Source organism: Pristis pectinata, chromosome 27, assembly GCF_009764475.1.
Source record: "Pristis pectinata isolate sPriPec2 chromosome 27, sPriPec2.1.pri, whole genome shotgun sequence".
Classification (NCBI taxonomy): domain Eukaryota; kingdom Metazoa; phylum Chordata; class Chondrichthyes; order Rhinopristiformes; family Pristidae; genus Pristis; species Pristis pectinata.
In genome coordinates this window covers 19,690,662-19,713,468 of record NC_067431.1, presented here as the reverse complement: position 1 = coordinate 19,713,468, position 22,807 = coordinate 19,690,662, and the positions used below count along the sequence as shown (strand labels likewise).

The window sequence follows — 22,807 nt, the reverse complement described above, 5'->3', positions numbered from 1 at the left end:
CGAACTTTTTGGAGTTTTTTGAAGAGGTAACCATAAAGGTACATTAGGGTAGGGCAATGGATGTTGTCTAGTTGGACTTTAGCAAGGCCTTCAACTATATCCCGCATGGTAGTCTGGTCTGGAAGATTAGCTCCCATGGAATGCAGGGAGAGCTAGTTAGGTGGATTCAAAATTGGCTAGGAGGCAGGAAGCAGAGGGTGGTGGTTGAAGGTTGTTTATCGGAATGGAGGCTGGTGACTAGTGGCGTGCCACAGGGGTCGGTGTTGGGACCCTTGTTATTATTTATGTAAGTGATTTGAATGTGAATGCAGAAGGCTTGATCAGTAGGTTTGTTGATGACATGAAATGAGGAGGTGTTGTTGATAGTGAAGCAGGTTATCATAGATTATCGGGGGATCTTGATTAGTTAGGAAAGTGGGCCAAGGAGTGGTGAATGGATTTCAATACAGATAAGTGTGAGGTGATGCATTTTGAAAAGTCAAACCAGCATAGGACTTAGAACATAGAACGTAGAACATCACAGCACAGTGCAGGCCCTTCGGCCCATGATGTTGTGCTGACATTTTATCTTGCTCTAAGATCTATCTAACCTTTCCCTCCCACATAGCCCCACAACCTCTGCAGGCAGTGTGTTCCATGCACCCACCACTCTCTGTGTAAAAAAACTTACCTCTGACATCCCCCTTATACCTTCCTCCAATCACCTTAAAATTATGCCCCCTCATGTTAGCCATTTTCACCCTGGGAAAAAGTCTCTGACTGTCCACTCGATCTATGCCTCTTATCATCTTGTACACTTCTATCAAATCACCTCTCACTCTCCTTCTCTCCAAAGAGAAAAGCCCTAGCTCACTCAACCTCTCCTCATAAGACATGCTCTCCAATCCAGGCAGCATCTTGGTAAATCTCTGCACCCTCTCTAAAGCTTCCACATCCTTCCTATAATGAGACAACCAGAACTGAACACAATACTTGTTAGACACAAGTGTGGTCTAACCAGAGTTCCATAGAGCTGCAACATTACCTCGCAGCTCTTGAACTCAATACCCCAACTAATGAAGGCCAACACACCATACTCCTTCTTAACAACATTATCGACCTGCGCAGCAAACCTAAGGGATCTACGGATGTGGACCCCAAGATCCCTCTGTTCCTCCACACTGCTAAGAGTCCTGCCATTAACCTTGATCGAATATTATTTAAGAAGCACTTGGATAGGGACATGGAGGTGTGGGACTTAGAGGGACAGAGCTGAACACAGGAAGTTGGAAATAGCTGGGTGGGTGGGGGGCATGGACTGGTTGGGCTGAAGGGCCTGTATTCGTGCTGTATTGTTCTATGACACTATGACTCTAAATTACTATAAACTGCAGAAAACAAAACTCATCACTACTCAACAAAACTGCAGCAATATTTCCTTATAATAACAAGGTTATTTCCATAAAATGCAATGGGTAGACGTCAGTGACAGCATACATATGCTTGAAAATCAATCACAGGATCTTTTGCAATGGTCATCATTTCTGGGTAGTTGCCAAACCACATCTACTCATACCAGTCATAATACCCACCTGTCTTCTTATTGAGTTCCTGGTTTGGAATCAATTGGGCCACTCTCTCCCTGAAATCTTTCCCGTCCATTTAACTGTTTGTCATCTGAAACTTAACCAGTCCAAATCTGTCTTTGTGTACCATAAATGATCTTGTGGTATTTTTTAATTTCTAGTAATGCTGTGGTACCAGCTTACAGTAAGCTGGTTCCACAGCTTACAGTAAGCCGGTAACACAGCATTATAGTAAAAGCTGTAAAGCATACACTTAACTTGTTCATTTCATCATTCCTACCATGAGTAAGTAATAACATTAATATCCTCCTATCATTTCATTATCTTTGTTCAAGGAACGTGGATATCGCTGGCAAGGCCAGCATTTACTTTCAACCCTGACTGCCACCCAGGCCATTTCACAGAGTACTTCAAACTCAACCACATTGGTGAGTCTGAGGTCACATGTTGGTCAGACCAGTAAAGACAGCAGATTTCCTTCTGTCCACGGCAGCATGGGTTAACAATAATCATGGTCATCAATACTGATAACTAAATATTTTTCTTCATTTAATTACTTGAATTTAAATTCCTCTTCTGTCATGTGGTATTTGAATTTATCAAATAATCAGGCCTTTGGATAGAGGACCAACAAATTGTCCACTATGTTCCTGCTCACTGTTCCATAACAGATAAATGGTAAAAGATCCAACGTTCGACAACTGTCCACATTTCTGAACACCTCACCTACAGTTTGTAAAGCAGTGCAGTGAATAGCTGACTAAATAAAGCTGCTCAACCTCTCTTCGAGTGTTACTAATCCTTCAGCAATTGATCTACCAGATGTTGTTGCAAGCAAAACCTTGCAGAAGAGGCATTAAACAAAATTGTTTTGCTTTTAATTTTCTGTGAACATTGTCATTTGTTAGCCATAAAGCTCAGCAAATGGGAGAGAAATACTGCTCCACTAATTATCCAAGATTAATGCAGTTGTTGCAACAAGACTTTTGCCTTTACAATTGGCCATGGGAAGACAGTGTCCCCAGAGGATGTGCCTATGGCAGGACTGTAAGAATGCATTGAAGATGGATGTCACATGATGGCAGCTCCAGAAATACTGCTGGCAACCTGACTAAGTCACTTTTGACTTAATAATACATAAACTCACTCATGAGCAGAAATTTGCAAAAATAAGTAGCGTAAAAATTAGCAGCAAATCAAAGTGATTAGATGTCACAGATGAAGAACCAACCAGTCAAAACCAGCCTGACATTGAGGATACAACTGAGGAAAGTTGTAAGCCCAAAGGATAAAACTAAGCCTGGCCCAGAAGACTTTAAGTGAATTAACACAAACATTTGCTTCACATTGGAGTAACATTCTTACCATAATTAGAAATAAAAATCGAATGCTTAAAAAGTTTGCATTGATGTAGTGCTTTTTACATACATTTCAGGACATCACAGAGCACTCTACAGCCAATGCAATACTTTCTGAAATACTCTCACTGTTGTAACGTGGGAAACAAAGCTGACAAATTGTGCAAATCAATCTCCAAAAAGCAGCCAAGCGACGTTCCATGAAGGATAAGTTTTACCAATGACTCTGGTCATCCTTCCAAGTAGTGGAATCAGTAGCGGAGCAAAGGTAACAAACTTTTGGTAAAAAGTGGTGAGTTGTTCTGATCTGAAATACACAGTTCAAGTGGGCATTTGGAACAGATTCAACAGTGACTTCCACAGGTAAGCATGAAAACACTGACAGATTCAGGGGGCTAAGCAGTTGGGGAAAGGATATAGTGGCTTTGAAGAGGGTGCTGTAGAGATTTATCAGGATGCTGCCTGAATTAGAAGGCATTAGCTATAAGGAGTGGTTGGACAAACTGGGATTGTTTTCTCTGCAGCATCAGAGGCTGAGGGAAGACTTAATAGCAGTATATAAAATTATGAGAGTCATAGGTAGAGTGGACAGCCAGAATCTTTATCCCAGGGTAGAAATGTCAAATACTAGAGGTCATAGCTTTAAGGTGAGAGGGGTAATGTTTAAATAGGATGTGCAGGGTAAGTTTTTTTTACACAGAGAGTGGTAGGTGCCTGGAACACACTGCCAAGGGTGACAGTGGAAGCAGATACGATAGTGGTGTTCAAGAGGCTTTTAGATAGGCACATGAATATTCAGGGAATGGAGGGATAATGGATCATGTGCAGGCAGAAGGGATTAGTTTAATTTGGCATCATGCTCAGCACGGAGATTGTGGGCCGAAGGGCCTGTTCCTGTGCTGTACAGTTCGATGTTCTATGAAAGGGGCAATGGAAGGAAGAGAGGGTGACATGGAGGTAGAAGCAGTAGGACTGGTCCTTTAAAAAGCTGGCTGAACGCTGTCTACAAATCTATTGGTCCAGAATTCACTCTCAGTGGTGAACCACTCATGTTCCCCATTGACTTCCAGATAAATTTACCTGGGGAAGGCTGAGCCACCAGCATTTGCAGTGAAGAGCCAGCTGGGCAACTGGTGGTGAAATCTCGCACAACGGTAAGGCATTCCAAGCAGAAATTGGATCATTGGTGATTGCTCAGAACACGTGTCACCCACAGGAATGTGGAAGGATTTTTACAGCTCTCTGGCTCAGACAACTGCCAAAGCTGTCAAACAAATGTTCCTGACATCCCTTTTGTTTAATTTATCTTTCAGGACATGCAGGTCACTGGCAAGGCCGGCATTTACTGCACATCCCGACATGCCCTTGGAAAGGTGGTGTGAGTCACTGGCTTGATTGGTCCAGAAGGTTAGAGCACATGGGATCTGGGGCAGTCTGGAAAATTGGATCCAAAATTGGTTTGGGGAAGTAGAGGCGCGGGTGAGCTTTCTTGGCTGTGGCATCTACATGATTGGACCAGGACAGCTTATTGATTATGTTCACTCCCAGGAACTTGAAGCTCTCAACCCTCTCGACCTCAGCACTGTTGATGTAGACAGGAGCATGTGCACTGCCCCCCCTTGCTGACACTACGGGAAAGGTTGTTCTCGTGACACCATGTTACTAAGATCTCTATCTCCTTCCTGTACTCGGACTCATTGATATTTGAGATATGGCCCACAATGGTGGTATCACCTGCAAACTTGTAGATGGAGTTGAACCTGCAGCTTCAACAATTTGCTCAGTGCCACTGATCTGGTGATTGAAGTTTCAAAGAGCCTTTCCTGGCCTTCTAATTTCCTGATTTACAGATCTTTTTAAGATTTTATTTGTATCCTTTATTGTGAAAACTGATCCAAATGACATGCTTAATTCATCGGCCATTTCTTTGTTTTCCATTTTTAACTCCACAAGCTCTCTATCACACCAATGATCCCTTTGCTAATTCTTTTCTTTTTTAAATATCTATAGAAAATCATATTATGTTCTTATGTTTCTGGCCATCTTTATCTTGTCTTTCAATTTTCCCTTCCTTATTAATATTTTAGTCATTATTTGCTGTTGTTTATATTGTCCAATCTTTTGTCCTGCAAATACATCTTTGCACAATTATATGCTTTTCTTTAAGTTAGACACTATTTTTAACATTTTTTAGTTAATGACAGATGATGGATCCTCTCCTATGGTCTGTAGTCCAAAAGATCCCCTTAAATGTCAGTTACAGCATCTCAACTAACCAATCTCTCAACCTGTGCTCTGTGATTCTTTGACTCTGTTGCCAGTTGAATTTAGCTCACTTACATGCCCTCATAATTGCCTCATTTAAGTTTGAAATGCTAATCTTTGACCCCTTTTTATCTCCTCCAAACTGAAAGTAAAATTCAATTATATTATGATCGCTGCTGTCCAAGGGTGTCTTGATGATGAGATCATTAATTAATTGCCTCATTGCACAATACAAGGTCTAATCGAGCCCACTCTCAGGTTGGCATCAAAATATGGTGTGCTAAGAAACCATGCCAAAACTCTGTATAATTCTTTATCACACTTTGTTAACTTTTCATTAAGGTTCCCCTTGATTATTTCTGTAGCTTTCTTCTCTGCAGATCATGTAAGATGCCAGCCACGTGGTTCTTCCTCTCTCAATAGGAAAGTATATGAATGTTACTTGTGCACATCAGCCCGTGCCTGAATGTTGTCCAGCTCTTTCTACATGCAAGCACGGGCTGCTTTGCTTTCAGAGGGGTTGTCAATGAAATTGAACATCATGCAATCACCAGTGAACATTCACACTTCTCACCTTATGGAAGGAAGATTATTGATGAAACTGCTGAAGGTGGTCAAACCCAGGTCTAAAGCTAGTTGGGTTGCCTGAGGAACTCGCGCAGTTATATCCTGGGATGATCCACCTCCAACAACCACAATCACCTCACTTTGTGGAGGCCTGAGGCCAACCATTAGAATGTTTATTCCTTGATATCCCTCAACTTCCATTTTACTGGGGCTCCTGGCTCATGTTCAATTACCTCCAAAAATATGAAAACTATTAAAAATATTTTTAAAATTTTTAACTTTATGATACTGAAAACATAGTATTAGTTCCTTTAGATTTTTACAATTATTAATATGTTTTCAGTATTATAGAGTTAATTTTTTTTTAAATTTTAATAGTTTTCATATTAAAGTATGGTTAGTATTAGTTCCTTTAGATTTTTACAATTATTAATATTTTCCCCTTGCAGCTATTAAAATGAATGGGGAAGAACTTACTGTGTCCAAAACAATCTGTGCAGTTGGTAAACCATAGACCACAAATTTGTTTAGTGTTTGTATGGGAGTTCTAAAGTTGCTGACCTTTATAGAACAAGCGTGGAAATGTCAGGGCTTATGCAGATGTCTTGGAAACTGTGGGCCATGGTTCCAATACCATCTTTTGTGGGTTTACTTTCATTTTGCTCGTGCCCATAATCTAACCAATGAATGAGTTTGCATGTTTTGTTTATTTGCATTGGCCTGTCAGAGTTGTATTTGCTGCCTGTCGAGAGAGAAGGAAACACATGGTAGACATCCCACATGGTCTCCAGTTTGCAATCTAACACAGATGAGGCCTACTGATACAGATTAACCTGCAATAGAAAGAACGTTTTTATATAGCACAATCTCAGTGTGTTCCAAAGTGCTTTATACCCAATGACTTGGTTCTGACATCAGGTTAAACTGGAAAGAATGCAAAGAAGATTTACAAGAATGTTGCCAGGACTCGAGGGCCTGAATTAAAGGGAGAGGTTGAGCAGGCTAGGACTTTATTCCTTGGGGCATAGGAGACTGAGGGGTGAGTTTATAGAGGAGTGTAAAATCATAAGGGGAATAAAATAGGGTGAATGCACATTGTCCCAGAGAAAGGGAACCAAAAACTAGAGAGCATAGGTTTAAAGTGAGAGGGAAAGATTTAAAAAGGACCTGAGGGGCAATGTCTTCATACAGAGGATGGCAGGTATACGGAATGAGCTGCCAGAGAAAGCAGTTGAGGCAGGTACAATAACAACATTTAAAATGAGTACATGGACAGGAAAGGTATGGGCCAAACACAGGCAAATGGGACTAGCTTAGGTCGGCATGGGCGAGTTGGACTATAGGACCTATTTCTATCCTGTTTTACTCTATAACTCTATGACATTTATGACAATTGTAAATTGTGTTGCTATTTACAATGTAGGAAGCACAGCAGCTTATTTACACTTACAGCTTATCTACACTTATAAAGATCCTATTAATTGTAAATTTGGGCGGCAGAATGTTGCAACAGGTTGTGCTGCTGCCTCACAGCCTCAGCAACTCAAGTTCGATCCTGACCTCTGGTGCATCTCTATGGAGCTTGTACATTCTCTCTGTGACTGCACGGATCTCCCCCAAGGAGCTCCAGTTTGCTCTTGCATCCCAAAGACATGCTGGTTGGTAGGTTAGCTGGCCAGTGGAAGTTCACCCTTGAGTGGTAAAAGAGTCAAAGTCGTGTTGATGGGCAAGTGGGAGAGAATGGGTTGCATGGAAATAAGTGAGGGAATAGGATTGATGGGATTGCTCTGATGAGCTGGATGACCACCTTCTATGTTATAAAAATATGATAAATAATTCCTTTGCACGGAAGAGATGCAACATCTGACCTCTTATCTTCCTTCTTGTCATCCATTGATCCAAATGCTCCATCTGAGTGAAGCAACAATTTAGTTGTACCCCTTCCAATTTCGTGCATTACGTTCAGTGCTCACAACGTGGTCCCCTCTACATTGGAGAAACCAAACACTGATAGGTGACTGCTTTGCAGAACGTGTCACTTCAGTCCATCACATATTAGCTTATTATCATATAAACTATGCAATGAAATTCCTTGCTCATGTGAAGCTCACAGAGTAAAAAGCACACATGGTAACAATAAATACAGTGATGACCGCAAGACAACAGAATGGTGCAACTACAGCAGATGTAACTCCTGACCTGCTAAGAACTTACAGCATTTTCTGTTTTAAAAATCAGACCGGGATGCAGGAGAGAACTATCCTCAACTTTCCAAATTAGAAACCTGTGATATTTCAGAAGGAACAAACAAGGCCTAGTTTTAAAGATGCCACCTTCAACTATAAGGCACTTCCTCAGTACTACACATGGGAGCCAAGGTGGATCAAATGATCAAGTCACTGGAATGGGCCATGAACCCTTTCTTATAGAAGTGTGAGTGAAGAGTCACAGTCCAGACCAACACATAGACAGCACCCAAACTGTACATTCTGATATGTTTATTAAAGCTATCTATATTTTTCCAAAAACACAAGAGTAAAGCCAAACCCGAGCTCAATTAGTAGCTCTGATCCCTAGAAATGGCTCACCAGCATTCAGTGTCTGGGTTCATACATTAAAAAAGTGACTTAGGTCAAAAGGAACTGTGCATTTTTGTGGAAAGGGATCAATAATAGCAAAGTATTGTTCCTAATTCTATGGCTGAAACATAATACTAACTACTAAGTTGAGGTATAGATCATGCCTTCTTTAACCTGACCTTTATATTCACTTAGCTGGGCATTGATAACAAGTATCAGCACAGATATGGCACAGGAAAACAATATTTGTTGCTTACCTGGAACAGGATGTCTGACCAGGTACAGAGGTTGGTGTGGATGTGGGGAGGAGAGACGTTCTCCAGCTATGAGTGGAATCATGCTTGGAACAGTCCCACATAGCCAAGCAATAGAATAGAGAAGCTTGCAATTTCATTATCTCATGTCCCAGGTCCTATTTTGTGGATTGTCTTAGAATGAACAGTCTTCTTTAATAAATTGGTTTATTATTGTCACATGTACTGAGGTACAGTGAAACATTTGTCTTGCATTCTATTCATACAGATCAATTCATTACACAGTGCATTGAGGTAGTACAATAATAGAATGCAGAATAAAGTGTTACAGTTACAAAGAAAGTGCAGTACAGGCAGACAATAAGGTGCAAGGTGATAACAAGGTAGATTGTGAGGTCAAGAGTCCATCTTATTGTTCTAGGGAACCGTTCAGTAGTCTTATAACAGTGGGATAGAAGCTGTCCTTGAGCTGGTGGTACGTGCTTTCAGGCTTTTGTTTCTTCTGCCCGATGGGAGAGGGGAGAAGAGAGAATGTCTGGGTGGGTGGGGTCTTTGATTATGTTGGCTGCTTTACTGAGGCAGTGAGAAGTGTGACAGAGTCCATGGATGGGAGGCTGGTTTCCGTGATGTGCTGAGCTATGTCCACAACTCCGTGGTTTCTTGCGGTCACAGGCAGAGCAGTTGCCATACCAAGCCACGATGCATCCAGATAGGACACTTTCTATGGTACATCAATAAAAATTGGTGAGGGTCGACGGGACCATGCCAAATTTCTTTAGCCTCCTGAGGAAGTAGAGGTGTTGGTGAGCTTTCTTGGCCATGATGTCTACGTGGTTGGACCAGGACAGGCTATTGGTGATGTTCACTCCTAGAAACTTGAAGCTCTCAACCCTCTGAACATCACACCACTGATGCAGACAGGAGCATGTACACCGCCCCCTTTCCTGAATTCAATGGCAAGCTCTTTTGTTTTGCTGACATTGAGGGAAAGGTTGTTGTCATGACACCATGTCACTAAGCTCTCTATCTCCTTCCTGTACTGTACTTATTGCTATTTGAGATATAGCCCACTACAGTGCTATCATCTGCAAACTTGTAGATGGAGTTAGAGCAGAATCTGGCCATACAGTCATGTGTATAGGGAGTAGAGTAGGGGGCTGAGGATGCAGTCTTGTGGGACACCAGTGCTGAGAATAATCGTGGTGGAGGTGTTGCTGCCTATCCTTGCTGATTGCGATCTGTTGGTCAGGAAATCAAGGATCCAGTTGCAAAGAGAGGTGTTGAGTCCCAGATCTCGGAGTTTGGAGGTGAGTTTGCTTGGAATTATAGTATTGAAGGCGGAACTGTACTCAATAAACAATAGTCTAACTAAGGTGTCTTTACTGTCCAGATGATCCATAGATGAGTATAAGGCCAGGGAGATGGTGTCCGCCGTAGACCTGTTTCGGCGGTTGGCGAATTGCAGTGGGTCAAGGTTGTCTGGGAGGCTGGAGTTAATGCATGCCATGACCAGCCTCTCAAAGCACTTCATGATGGTGGATGTCAGAGCCACTGGGCAGTAGTCATTAAGGCACGTTATCTTGTTTTTCTTAGGTACCAGGATGATAGTGGCCTCCTTAAAGCAGGTGGATTGAAGCAGCAAGAGGCTAAAAATGTCTGCAAATACCTCCGCCAGCTGATCTGCACGGGATCTAAGGACACAGCCAGGGAACCATCTAGGCCAGATGCTTTCCGCAGGTTCACTCTCCAGAAGACTGATCTTACGTCTGCAACGGTGACTGTGGGTTCAGGTACGCTGGAGGCTGTCGGGGTGGGTGGTGATATTCCAACCCCCTTCAGTTCAAAATGTGCAGAGAATTCATTAAACTTTGTACCCATAGGATGTTGAGAAGCTCTTTTCTTGTGACTCCACTGTGCCCAAGTAATACAATGCATATTACTTGGAGGCACTATGTGCATAAGATAGGCCTCCTCAACATCCTGTGGTTGCAGTGTGTGGCTAAATTTAACCCTCTGATTGAAGAGATAATCTCCACACACATCCTGTCTGGATTGGCAAAGAAGAACTAAAAAGGACAACAGGTTTTTTCAAGAGTAATATCAGAGGGTGTGAATAAACCCGATATGTCACATCCTGACTGCAGGAGCTCAGATCTGCCTGACCCTGCCTAAATAAGTCAGAGCTTTAGAATTTATGTGTCCCACGCAACATATCCAAGTGCTTTTATTTTATTAAAGTGTTCGCTGCAGAATACTAGTAAGACTAAAGATAAGTAAGTCCCATAACCTTCTTCCCTTCTTGAGGCTCTGAAGAGTGCGGTGAAAGGAAGTATGAACAAGACAGAAAAAGAGGGGGAGTTAATGGAGGAAGAGAAAAAGTGAGCAAGTGATTGAGTGAGAGAGAGTGTGAGAGAGAGAGAGAGAGAGAGAGAGAGAGACAAAGAAAGGCAAGGATACTGATAGATGGAGCAAGAAAGAGGGTGTGCATTTGTTTTGTGTATGTGTGCATGTGTGAACACGTGTGTGCGTGCGTGTTTATGTGCTAGAGAAAGAGATGGGGAAAAGGAATAGAGGAAGAGGGATACTCAGACCAGAGGAAAGTTGACACATGCAGCATCACATTGTCAAAGAGCCTGAACAGAAAACAGAAAGATAGAAAGAAACATATTGACAGCGCAAATTCAAGACAGATAGAGAAAGAAACACAGAAATGCACACAAAGGGGGAAGAAAAAGAAAGAAGACCCTTTAAGAAAGAGTCTGGAAGATAGAAAATGAAGTATGATAGTTGCTTGATGAAAGAAGTGATCCCGATTCAGGGAAGACTACTGTTCATGCAGTGAATCAGTGAGTGGGGCTGGAGAATTGCTTTCAAAGTTCAGTTCTAAGATTTAGCTTATCTGTGCTCCAAGTCCCACCCTCCCTCCCGATAGATGGTTCAAAATTTTATTACAACTAACACCTCTCTCCCCCCGTCGACCCCGACACTTTCCTACACTGATGGTACTGGGCCAAATGAATCAGTTAAGGATTTGCCTGTTCCCAAATGGAATAGGTGCCAACGGCAGGTCTGGGCCTGGGTTTGGTTCCCATGGGTGAATAACCTGTGCTAATACTCATCCACTTGGGCAAGATATGATGGCAAACATGGACCATACCCAGAACTGCTGGGAAATAAGTGACACTTCCTGCCTATAATCGAGCCACGGGATACAATTACCAGCTTCTTTACCTCAGTTATTCAAGCTGTGCATCAGTTTTTGGGGTCAGCACATGGCATTAAGCTTTTAATTACAAGCAAGCTCAGTATGGTTAGCAGTGAATATGTTTTGAACGGCTCATATCCGCATACAAGACTGACATCTAAACATGAATGAAACAGGTTTCTCCCAATAATAAGTTGGATCCCTATCTTTGCAACAGACATGGCGTTTTATATTTTGCTGCTATCTTTGGGTATCTCACACACACACTTTCAGACATACAAACACACACACACACACAAGAAATACACACACCAGATAGACACACACACAAACACATGACAAAGAACACACACAAACATACCCCAGATAGACACACACAAACATTGGAAAGATACACAATTACACAAGACAGACAAATGGATACACACGCACACACACACACACACACACACACACACACACCAGACAGAAACAGATACATACATTCTCTTACACACAAGCACAGGTTAATGAAGGATTCTTCTTGAATCAACCTATTTAGGTTGAGCATACGTCTCCTGGTGATCTGGAACTAAGTTGACCAAATGGCCAATTCAGACACTGAAAACTGCTCAATGCAACAGTTCAACATACCATGTCACACCAAAGGCAGTGTTTTAGTCCATTAGTCACGAGTCTCTGACCTCAGCCAGATATGAGTTTACACCGCACTGTGCGCGTGTGCTTGGCTCCATCCCCACACTGATCTCTGTTAGTTTATAGGGCAACATAAAAACGGGTTGCTCACACATTTGGCCTAACATGCACAACCTGCCATGCATCCCACACCACTGCCAATTCATCATAGAACTAAGACAAGTATTTGCCCTCTCTGAGGAAGACCAGAATTGGCACATTCAGTGGTAACATGGCCAACAGACTCCCACTGCTGAGAAGTCAAAACAGAAACGCTGGAAAGATACAATTCAGATAGGAGCTGAGAGTAAAGTCGGCTCTACACGTTGGGTGCTGGCCCTAGCGATGAACCTGATTAAAGGAGCTACAACAAAACCAGACCTGGAGTTGCTGACAAACCTGCTGCATCTTTCTGCTATTTTTGTGTCGACTTTGTTTTCCAGGAAACAAATGAAAACATTTTAACCAAATAAAAATTACAATAATGAAAACAAAACATGGTAGTAAAAAAGTTAAAATACCTTAAAGTACATTGCGACTAGTTTTTTGTCCTTAAGTGTTTTCCGGAAGAGAGACAATCTATTTCCCATGACTGGCTGAGGAAGGCTGGTGTTTAGTTACTTACACAATGGCCAATCTAGGTTTGCACTTAGAAATCCAACAGACTCATACAGAAGACTGTAGTCACACAAGAGCAGCAAATGAAATGAGAAGCAAACCAGTAATCTGTTCCACTCGAGCAGAGCCCCACTAAAAGGTTCCAGTTTCTGAGCTGGTGCTTGGGAATGTTCACACAGGAGCTGGATGTTCCCAGGACAGGGTTTACTTTCCACCTGTTGTTATTTGACGCCCACTCACAAGCAGAAAAAAAAATTTGGAAATATTGGTTGCATGGGCAAGCCATCACATGACTGCTCACTTACTGCATGGGGGTGGGACTGGAGATTTGAATATCATGAGAACGTGAACCACTTATTTAATGGTCGGATCCTTGCATCCAAACTGCTTCAAGTGTAGCCGTGCCCATTCCTGAACACTTGCCCAATTGCTCCAGTTTCCTGTATTCCAGCTCTTCTCTTTCATTTCCAAGTATTATTCTACATACAGTATGTTAACCAGAGATCAATCAAATTAATCACACAGAATCTCAATTAGATTCAAAGCATATTACAACCAGTGAAAGACTTATGGTGTAGTTGCTACTGTAATTTTGGAAATGTAGCAGCTAATTCGCGCACAGCAACATTCAACAATAACAGATTGTCTACTTTAGTGGTGTAAACTGAGGGCTAAGCTTTGTCTGGGACACCAGGCAGATCTCCCCTGCTCTTCCTCAAAATAACACCTCAGAATCTTTCACACCCACTTGAAAAGGACTTGTTTAAACATCTCATTCAAAAGTTGGTCCCTCCACCTATAAGGTACTCACTCCATGACATCTTAGATTATATGTTTGAGACACTGTAGAGAGACTGGAACCCACAACTTTATTTCAAGATGAAGGTGCTACTAACTGGCCAAGTTGGCCTTGCCTACCAACTAAACAACAAAGAATGCAGTTGCACCCCTTCTATATAATGAGGAAAGCCATGACTAGACTGTCTAATTGCAGTGCTATTAAGTAAGAAATAGACATGCATGAATGTTGATTAATTACCTCCTCTTGGAAACCTACCAGCCAAAAGAAATCAATGAAATGATTCATTATTCCTTCAATATCTATCCTAAAATCATACATACTGTTGACTACACACAATGTAGAGACGTTCCAAAATTAATCTTAAGGCCCACTGTCAACTGCAAAGATTCACAATGAAACAAATTGCAATGGAATCATAGGAATTTAACAGCACAGAAGGAGATCATTTGGTTCTTTGGGTCTATGCCAGCTCAGGATTGTGCAACCTTTTGCACAAGCTCTTCAATCACCTTGCAATAACCAACTAAAAGGGTGGAAGTGAGGAAAGGTTTCAGTCCTGGACAGAAATTCTGGCTCATAATCACCCTAACCATCCAGAGCAGACAAGACATGCTCCATTTTTGTAAAAAAAACCTTTGGCTTCTTAAACTACAATGTTAATTCCACAAAAAAACAGCTGGGAGACCTAACTCGTCAGCTAAAGTAGTTGAATGGCTGATTTCCTGCCTCACTTACTAAGAAATGGCCTCACTCTGAATGAATAAGAAATGCACACATTTTTTTCCAACATACAGGCCCTCCCCAGGTTAAGAACCTCCGACTTATGTACAGCCCGTACATACAAATGAGCATTTAGGAGACCGGCGGAATGTATTCGCTGGCTGCTACAGGGCTGCAGGTATCTTCTGCTGCCTGGGAACACGATTCACAGCCGCACTTCCAACGTGAACTGCTCGGGTTATAAACAGCTCACAGGAATGGAACCCTGATGTAACCTGGATCTCTCTTAAGATGAGGAAGCAGAGGGGCCACCTCTCCAAACTCTCAATCAGCAATTTACATCCCAGGTCCACCACTTCTGAGACACGGCTAACAATGGGATACGTTTCCACAATTACCTGCCATCTGTAGGCACTTGTTGAAAGGACAAAACTGTGAGTGGGCTGTCTAACCATCCAAGTATTTCAAGTCACGACCTAGTTCAGTCCCATGTATCAGTCAGTACTCCCATGATTGGTTAACACCATTTAGCTCAGCCATTCTGTTTGCACCACACTTGTTGTTCCAGTCAGGACCCAATCATTCAGCCCACATCAGGAATCAAACCCAACAATTTCAGATCTATGGTCTTATTATATACACAGAACCAGTGGCAGAACTCAGACAAAAACAACACAGAGAAGCACAGTCAATGATTTTCTTCACCTCTATTTTTAAAGCACAGAGCATTCATTGGAAGATATACCCTTCCCCACCCCCACCACCTCCTTTCAACCAGCACCTGCCTCCCTGTAAACTTATTCCCTAAGGGATAGTCAAGATCAAGAAATTACCCCACTGAGGAATCACAGGTGCAAACTAAAATCCAGCCTCACTCTCTGGCATGTCCAGGCTTCACCCGGCATTCTAATGACTTCACATTCTAAAAGTTACTTTCAATCCACTCAGCTACAGAGCTTCCACCACTTCATCCTGCTCCAAATTCCATGGATTATAATTATCTTCAATGTGCTTAATTTATTACCATTGAATCCCATGTAATCAGGTTGATGAAAGCACTTTTGGGAGATGACTATTCACTCTTCCTCCTGTAAAGGGAATGGAATGCCTGCCACAGACCCAAGGTAGAGTTTGTCTGTCAGTTCATTGAGTTCAGTTACACTCTGACCCAAAGCCATTCTGCCCAGGGATTTGGATTTGAGATGATTTAAAAACTGAGGCATGGCAACATTACAAAGACAATTACATTTCAAAATAATTCATCGGCTGTAAAGTACTTTGGGATGTTATGAGCTTGTGAAAACGCAATTCTTACTAACTTTCTTTCTCAGCAGCTGTTATAAATACTCCTACGGAAGCTGTGAATTCACACTTTGTATGTTAAAAGCCACATTTTTGTAATTAACTCCTGTAACAATGGAAATAGTTAGCACTATTCGTGATAAACTTAGTCTGCATAGATTCTGCACATTGCGTAGCTTCAAGAAGGGAATGATTTAAATAATATTTGATTTCAGGTGCAACAGGTTAATCTTTCATTGAAGAGGACTTCAGTTGTATGGGATGACTAAGCAACCAGATATTGTTCTATTTAGTACAGTAGGTTAATGAACATTTGAAATTATGAGGAGTTTTGCCAGGATAAAGAAAATTAAGCTGTAAAGAATATTGGAACATGCTAGGCCATAACAAGATGATACACGTGTCATCTCTGCGAGCGAATCTAACAATATGGTATTAGAATCATAGAATTGTACAGCACAAAGCATGCCATTTCCACCCACCTCATCCATGCCGACCATGATGCCTATCTATTTTAGTCCCATTTGCCTGCATTAGGCCTGTATCCCTCTGTGCCTTTGCTATCTAAGTACCTGTACAAATGCGTTTCAGATGTTGTAATTGTATCTGCCTCCACCACCTCATCTGGCAGCTCATTCAGATATTCACCACCCTCTGTGTGGAAAAACTTATTCCTCAGATCTCCTTTAAATTTCTCCCCTCTCACCTTAAACCTGTGCCCTCTAGTCCTAGATTCCACTGCCCTGGGGAAAAAAAGGCTCTGATTATCTATTCTGTGTACACCCCTCATAATTTTATAAACATCTATAAGGTGACGCCTCAGCCTCCTGTGTTCCAGTGGGAATAAACCCATCCTTTACAATCTCTCCTTGTAACTACAGCCCACCATTCCAAGCAACATCCTGGTGAATCTCTTCTGCACTCTCTCTATTGCTGCCACATCCTTCCTGTCGTGTGGTGACCAGAAATGTACATAACACTCCAAGTGTACAATCTAGCCAATGTTTGCTACAGCTGCAACTGTAACTGCAACTACATTTGTAAGGCGAAGGACAATAACTTTGGGGTCATTCCATGCTGGGGGATGGATTTCTTGCCCGCCTTTTAAACAGAATGACAATGAATAAGAGGCCTGCATTTATAAAGTGCCTTTCATGATCTTAGGACATCCCACAGCATTTTACAAATCAAAGTTGTACTCCTGAAGTGCACTTACTGTGGTATTGAAGGGAGACTTGGCAACTAATTTGTGCAGAGCAAGATCTCACCAATGGCAACAACTTAATTATCAGATGTTTTGTCTTTGTTGTGCTGGTTAAAAGGTAAATTTGGCCAGGATAGTGGTTAGAAGTTGCCTGCTCTTCTTCAGAGTGGGGTCTACCTGAGAGGGCAGTTTAATGTCTCATCTGAACAAAGCTACTTACATCAGGAATTGCTAATCCATCAGGTACTATCAGCATGCTAAAACAGCAGTGAACCCAAGAAGCACCAAATGTCTTGTTGGTATAGTTTGGAGCCAAGCACTCAATCCCCAGTCTGCTAATTACTCCGATTTAAGCCGGTGCTTTTGAGGATCACCTCCTTGGATCCAGGTGTTGTGACATTACCTGAGGCAAAGAGGCACAGAAGCACAACACAGCTGCTTCAAGCTGGGCAATTTCCTGTCATTCTGATTCAAGTTCAAATTGTAAAAATAAGGATTGAACTATTGGTAGATTTCAGAGCTTTGTAAATGGGCAACAGATGGGGCAAAAGAACTGGACAGTGATCATACAGAGCTGTAGATTGTAGAATGATGAGTGTTCCTGAATGCGGCATTTGGAAATGTACACTTATTAGAAAGAAGGGAAGAAGAATATTTTGCCCATTATTTACCAGCTCAATACATAAAGTGAATGCAGCAGCATACTGGTAATTTTACTAAATTAATAATCAAGAGACCTAGCCAAACAATTTAGCATGACAAATTCAAATCACACATCTATTTTTAAAGTTAATGTATTTAAATTTAATGAATTTAAATTGAACTAATTAATAAATCTTGAATTAAAAAGCTAACAAAACTCGCAGATTGTTAAAAAATCAATCTGGTTCACTTTCATTCTTTGGGGGAAGGAAATCTGCCATCCTTATCTGCTTCATGTGACTTGATGCACCATAATGTGGTTGATTCCTAACTACCCTCTGAAATGGCCGAGCAAGCAGAAATGCACTGCGGGAGTACCTTCCATCTGGACTGCTGTGGTTCAAGGAGGCAGCTCATCACCATCTTCTCAATGGAAATCAAGGCTGGAACTTGGCAAACAATGTCTACATTCCATCAATGAAAATTAAAAGAAACTCAGGAAATCCATCAATAATATAACACTGCCCTCTCAGTTGTTCATAAAATTTTCTACCATAGTGGAAGGGTATGTCTCCCCAATATCCTGGGCCAGGTAGCTATGAGCACACTATGTTGGCGCCAGAAGCGTGGCGACACTTGCGGGCTGCCTCTGAACACTCTACGCAAAAGATGCATTTCACTGTGTGTTTCGATGTACATGTGACTAATAAAGAAATCTTATCTTATCTTAATATTTATTTTTCAGTTAACCTCACTTAAAATAAATTATCTATCTCTGTGCTACTTGCATGCATAAATTAGCTGCAAGCTTCCTGCACTGCCATCGTATTTCTTTGGTTGCCTATTGCTTTGGGACATTCTGTGTTCACAAGAGGCTCCAGTTAAATGCAAATTTCTTTCTTTGGGGTGTCCAGGGACAATGGGCCAAATGGCCTCCTGTCTGATAATTTTCTGTTGGAACAAGATGCCATCCTGTGCCTGCAAGAAGCTCATGGCAAATTAAATCACCAACTTCAGAAGAGGCAAGGGAAAAAATAAATCAGAAGAAACAGTTTGTGCCCAACAAATTTTCCAAGCAACCAGCAGTCCACTGTAGACAGTTGGCTACCCAACACTAGAAGGAAAACTTTTCACAAATTTCTAACCTTCAGAGTAGCAGCAAGTCTGACAGGAATTCCACAGATACATAAGGAATTCCAATGCGAGTTTATCTTTTATCAAAAGTTCCCCAGCTTCAATCCCTATCCCCAGCTTCAATCCCTATCCCTAGCTTCAATCCCTATCTACAGTTAACACTCAGTAAGGTAGTGACAGCTTTTGCAGAGATACAAGCCACATTCTAACAGCTGGTTGTCACATAACCGCTTGACAGCACCTTCACACAGGAACTTTCAGATATTGTGCTGTTTTCCAGCTGCAATTGAACAAGTTATTCAGATACTTCACTTCATTGTGAAGTGGCAAATATCTTCCACAAGGTTTACAGTCACACTAACATCCAAACAGTTCAATGACAATTTAGATGCTGACCATGATTTGGTTGGTAGCCTCTTACATCTTGGTCCATAGTTTTGGGTTCAGACCCCAGTCCAAAGATCTGGGCACTTACTCCAGGTTAATACACCCAGAGCGGAACCGAGCAAGAGTGCACACCTCAGATCCACGCTCTTTTAGATGAGGGTGGAACTAAGGTACTGCCTGCGCTCTAAAGTGAATTCGAAAGATCCCATGGCAAATCTGAAGCACTTTTATTCCTCAATCAGCACCTGAGGAGGGATTATCTGATCATTTATTTCCTTGAGGTTTGTGGGATCTTGCTGTACTCAATTGACTGACACTCACCACATATTACAACACAGATCGGGCTTCAGTATTTCATCATCAATAACAACAATTTGGTTTTATATAGTGGTTAAAAATAATAAACTGTCTCAATATACTTTAGTAGGGCCATCATCAAACAAGACCTGGAGCTGAATAAAGGGAAATAAGAACAGTAACCAAAAGGTCATCCAAAAGAGCAGGTTTTAAGATCAGTCCTAAAGAAAGAAAGAGAGGCAGGGAGATGGAGAGGCTTAAGGAAAGGCTTGAAGCCCCTTAAGTACTATCATCCCTAACTGTGGAATATCTAAATTCAGATTGTGCCGGAGAACCAGATCAGGGAGTGCAGCATTACTCAAGAGATTACGGAAAGAGAGTGGGGCAAGACCATGCAGGCATTTCAAACAAGGAGAATTTTTTGGGTCTAGACTCATATACAGGGGCGGATAAGGCAATGGTGCAAATTTCCATCCTTGAAGAACAGATTTTTTTTAACCTCAATCCAATAGTTTAATGATCATTACTACAGAGACTTATGTGTAGTTCTGGTCGCCCAGCTATAGGAATGATGTCATTAGGCTGGAAAGGGTGCAGAAAAGATTCATGAGGACGTTACTGGAACTGGAGGGCTTGAGCTATAAACAGAGGCTCGATAGGCTGGGATTTTTTTCCCCGGTATGCAGGAGATTGAGAGGTGACCTGATTGAGGTATACAAAATCATGAGGGGAATAGATAAGGTGGATATGGTCACAGTCTTTTTCCCTGGGTATGGGAGTCTAAAACTAGAGGGCATAGATTTAAGGAGAGAGGGGAAAAATTTAAAAGGGACCTGAGGATAACTTTTCCCACACAGAGGGTGGTGGGTATACGGAATGAACTGCCAGCGGACGCTTTAGAGGTGGGTACAATTACAATGTTTAAAATACATTTGGACAGGTACATGGATAGGAAAGGCCTCAAGGGATATGGACCAAATGCAGGCAAATGGGACAAGCTCAGATAGACTTCTCAGTTGGCATAGATGAGTTGGGCCAAAGGGCCTGTTTCCATGCTGTATAACTCTATGAGACTATATGTTTTCTCTATTCCAGATTTATTTAATTATTTGAATGTAAAGTTTCTGGCTGCTGTGTTGAGATTCAAGTTTGTGTTTCTGGATCAAAGGTCCAGGGCTCTGGATGTTTGTCCAATAATGGGCTCAATATGCTGCTGTCCCTGTCCCATTTTCTAATATTATTGAGGAGACAGTAGGTAGATGGGAAAAGGACTGATCCACGCTGAGAGGATTCTAGGAGTAATGATGTGCAAATGGCAAAGGAAGACATTGTTATGACTGGAGAGAAAAGGATGGAACAAAACGAGGACAGTGCAATCCAGCTGAACAACCAGTGATTCTTGAGACAGCTTTATAATTACTTTAACTGACAGCAATGCTTTTAAAGAACTGTATTTAAATTATCATTATATTGCAAAAGGATTCGAACTCTCAAATTCTGGATTATTATCCAGTAGCATTATATTACACCATTAATTAAAACAAAATACTGATTAAAACAGGAGGAACTGTGTTACCAAAGATCTCCCACATTTCCAGAGGACACTGCAGGAACATTTCACATACACATTGCAATGACAACGGTGAAAACCCAACTGCTTGTTCACCAAATGCATGAAATGGAACTTGCAGCACCGAAGCCGACCATTCAGCCCCGCCAGTTTGTGCTGCTGTTTTTGCTCCACAGAACCTCCTCTCACGCGCAGAAATGGAGCACTTACCTTAAAGCGCACTTTTTTTGCCACTCTCTTGTTGTCGAGCACCAACAAGGCAGCAGGTTGTTCAGTGGGGCTGCCCTGAGCCCTGTTCTTGAGCATCAGGGAGACCCGAGAGCTGGAGTCCTCCAGCACCCCCTGGCCTTCCTTCTTCTCCTTCATGCTGCTCCTTCAGTCCCTTGGCTCTTGGGACAAATCAGGAAGCTCCTGCACCACCATTAGCCACGCCGAACGTCTCAGTAAAATGACCCTTGAATCAAAGTAAATCTGTTGTCCGGAAGCATTTCTTCTTTCTGATTTCTCTCTCGCACAGCAGGTGATTTTTCGCTAGCTGCATCAGTCAGGGCAGCATGGGCTTGTCAGGGCGAAGAGACACAAGGATAAAACACTTGGAACTCTTGACTGCCGTTCCTCCCCCGCCCTCAAGGCGGGATCATTCTCTGTTCAAATCAGCAGTGCACTTAAAATGGAAATCATCCTCCCCCTTTTATGTAGCGAGGAAGCGAGACAATGAATAGACTCTGTGGATTCCCACCTACACTCCCCCAAAAAATAAACACACAGCTGCCTGCCTGAAAGGAGGTCAACAAAGAAGCAAACGTCCATTCACTCGCGAGGGCAGCTCAGAAAAGCAGTTTGCATTTACTAAAACCTGCCAACTTTCAGTTAACCTTTCACTACTTTCTCTCGGCTGCACTGCCTATTGATGGGTCCACTTCTACCGAGCTCCAAGCGGTCAACACAGTAGCTAATTTGTGCACAGCAAGCTCCCACGAACAGCTGTTTATTGGTAATTGGTTTATTATTGTCACGTATACCGAGGTACAGTGAAAAACTTTTATTTGCATGCCGTCCAAACAGATCATTCCATACACAAGTATATCGAGGTAGTACAAAAGGAAAACAAAACAGAATGCAGAATGTAGTGTTATGGTTGCAGAGGAAGTGCAGTGCAAGGAGACAAATAAAGTGCAAGGGCCATGATGAGACAGACTGAGAGATCAAGAGTTCAAGTTTATCATATAAGAAGTTTGTTCAGGTGACTTATAACAGTGGGGTAGAAGCTGTCCTTGAGCCTGGTGGTACATGATCTCAAGCTTTTGTACCTTCTACCCGATGGGAGTCGGGAGAAGAGTGAATGACTGATGTGGGAGGGGTGACAAAAATGACAACTCCAGTTATTTTGATTGAGGGATAATTATTGGCCAGGGAAAATAACGCACTTCTTCTCTGTCATGTGATCGTTTAATCACGGAAAGTAGAACCATAGCAATGGCTATAACACAGAAGGAGGCTATTTGACCCATTATGTCCACACTCGCTCTCTATCAGAGCAGCTTTCTAATTCCACCCTCTGGCCCCATCATGTCCACCTGAGGGGTGGATTGGTTTTACATTTCATCTTAAAGTAGGACTTCTGACAGCATTGCACTCCTTCTGTGTTGCATTAAGATGACAA

General features: G+C 42.1%; 1 protein-coding gene across 3 annotated transcripts in view; it reads right to left on the bottom strand.

Moving 5' to 3' along the window:
* The window catches only part of phldb1b (pleckstrin homology-like domain, family B, member 1b), a 300,640-nt gene extending 278,958 nt beyond the window's left edge, over positions 1–21,682 (bottom strand). For all 3 annotated transcript variants that reach the window (XM_052039867.1, XM_052039868.1, XM_052039869.1), the window contains exon 1: positions 21,355–21,682. In XM_052039867.1, coding sequence (XP_051895827.1) covers positions 21,355–21,510 — 156 coding nt within the window. In that variant the 5' untranslated portion in view covers positions 21,511–21,682. The remainder of the gene's footprint in view (positions 1–21,354) is intronic.
* Positions 21,683–22,807: the final 1,125 nt, after the last annotated feature.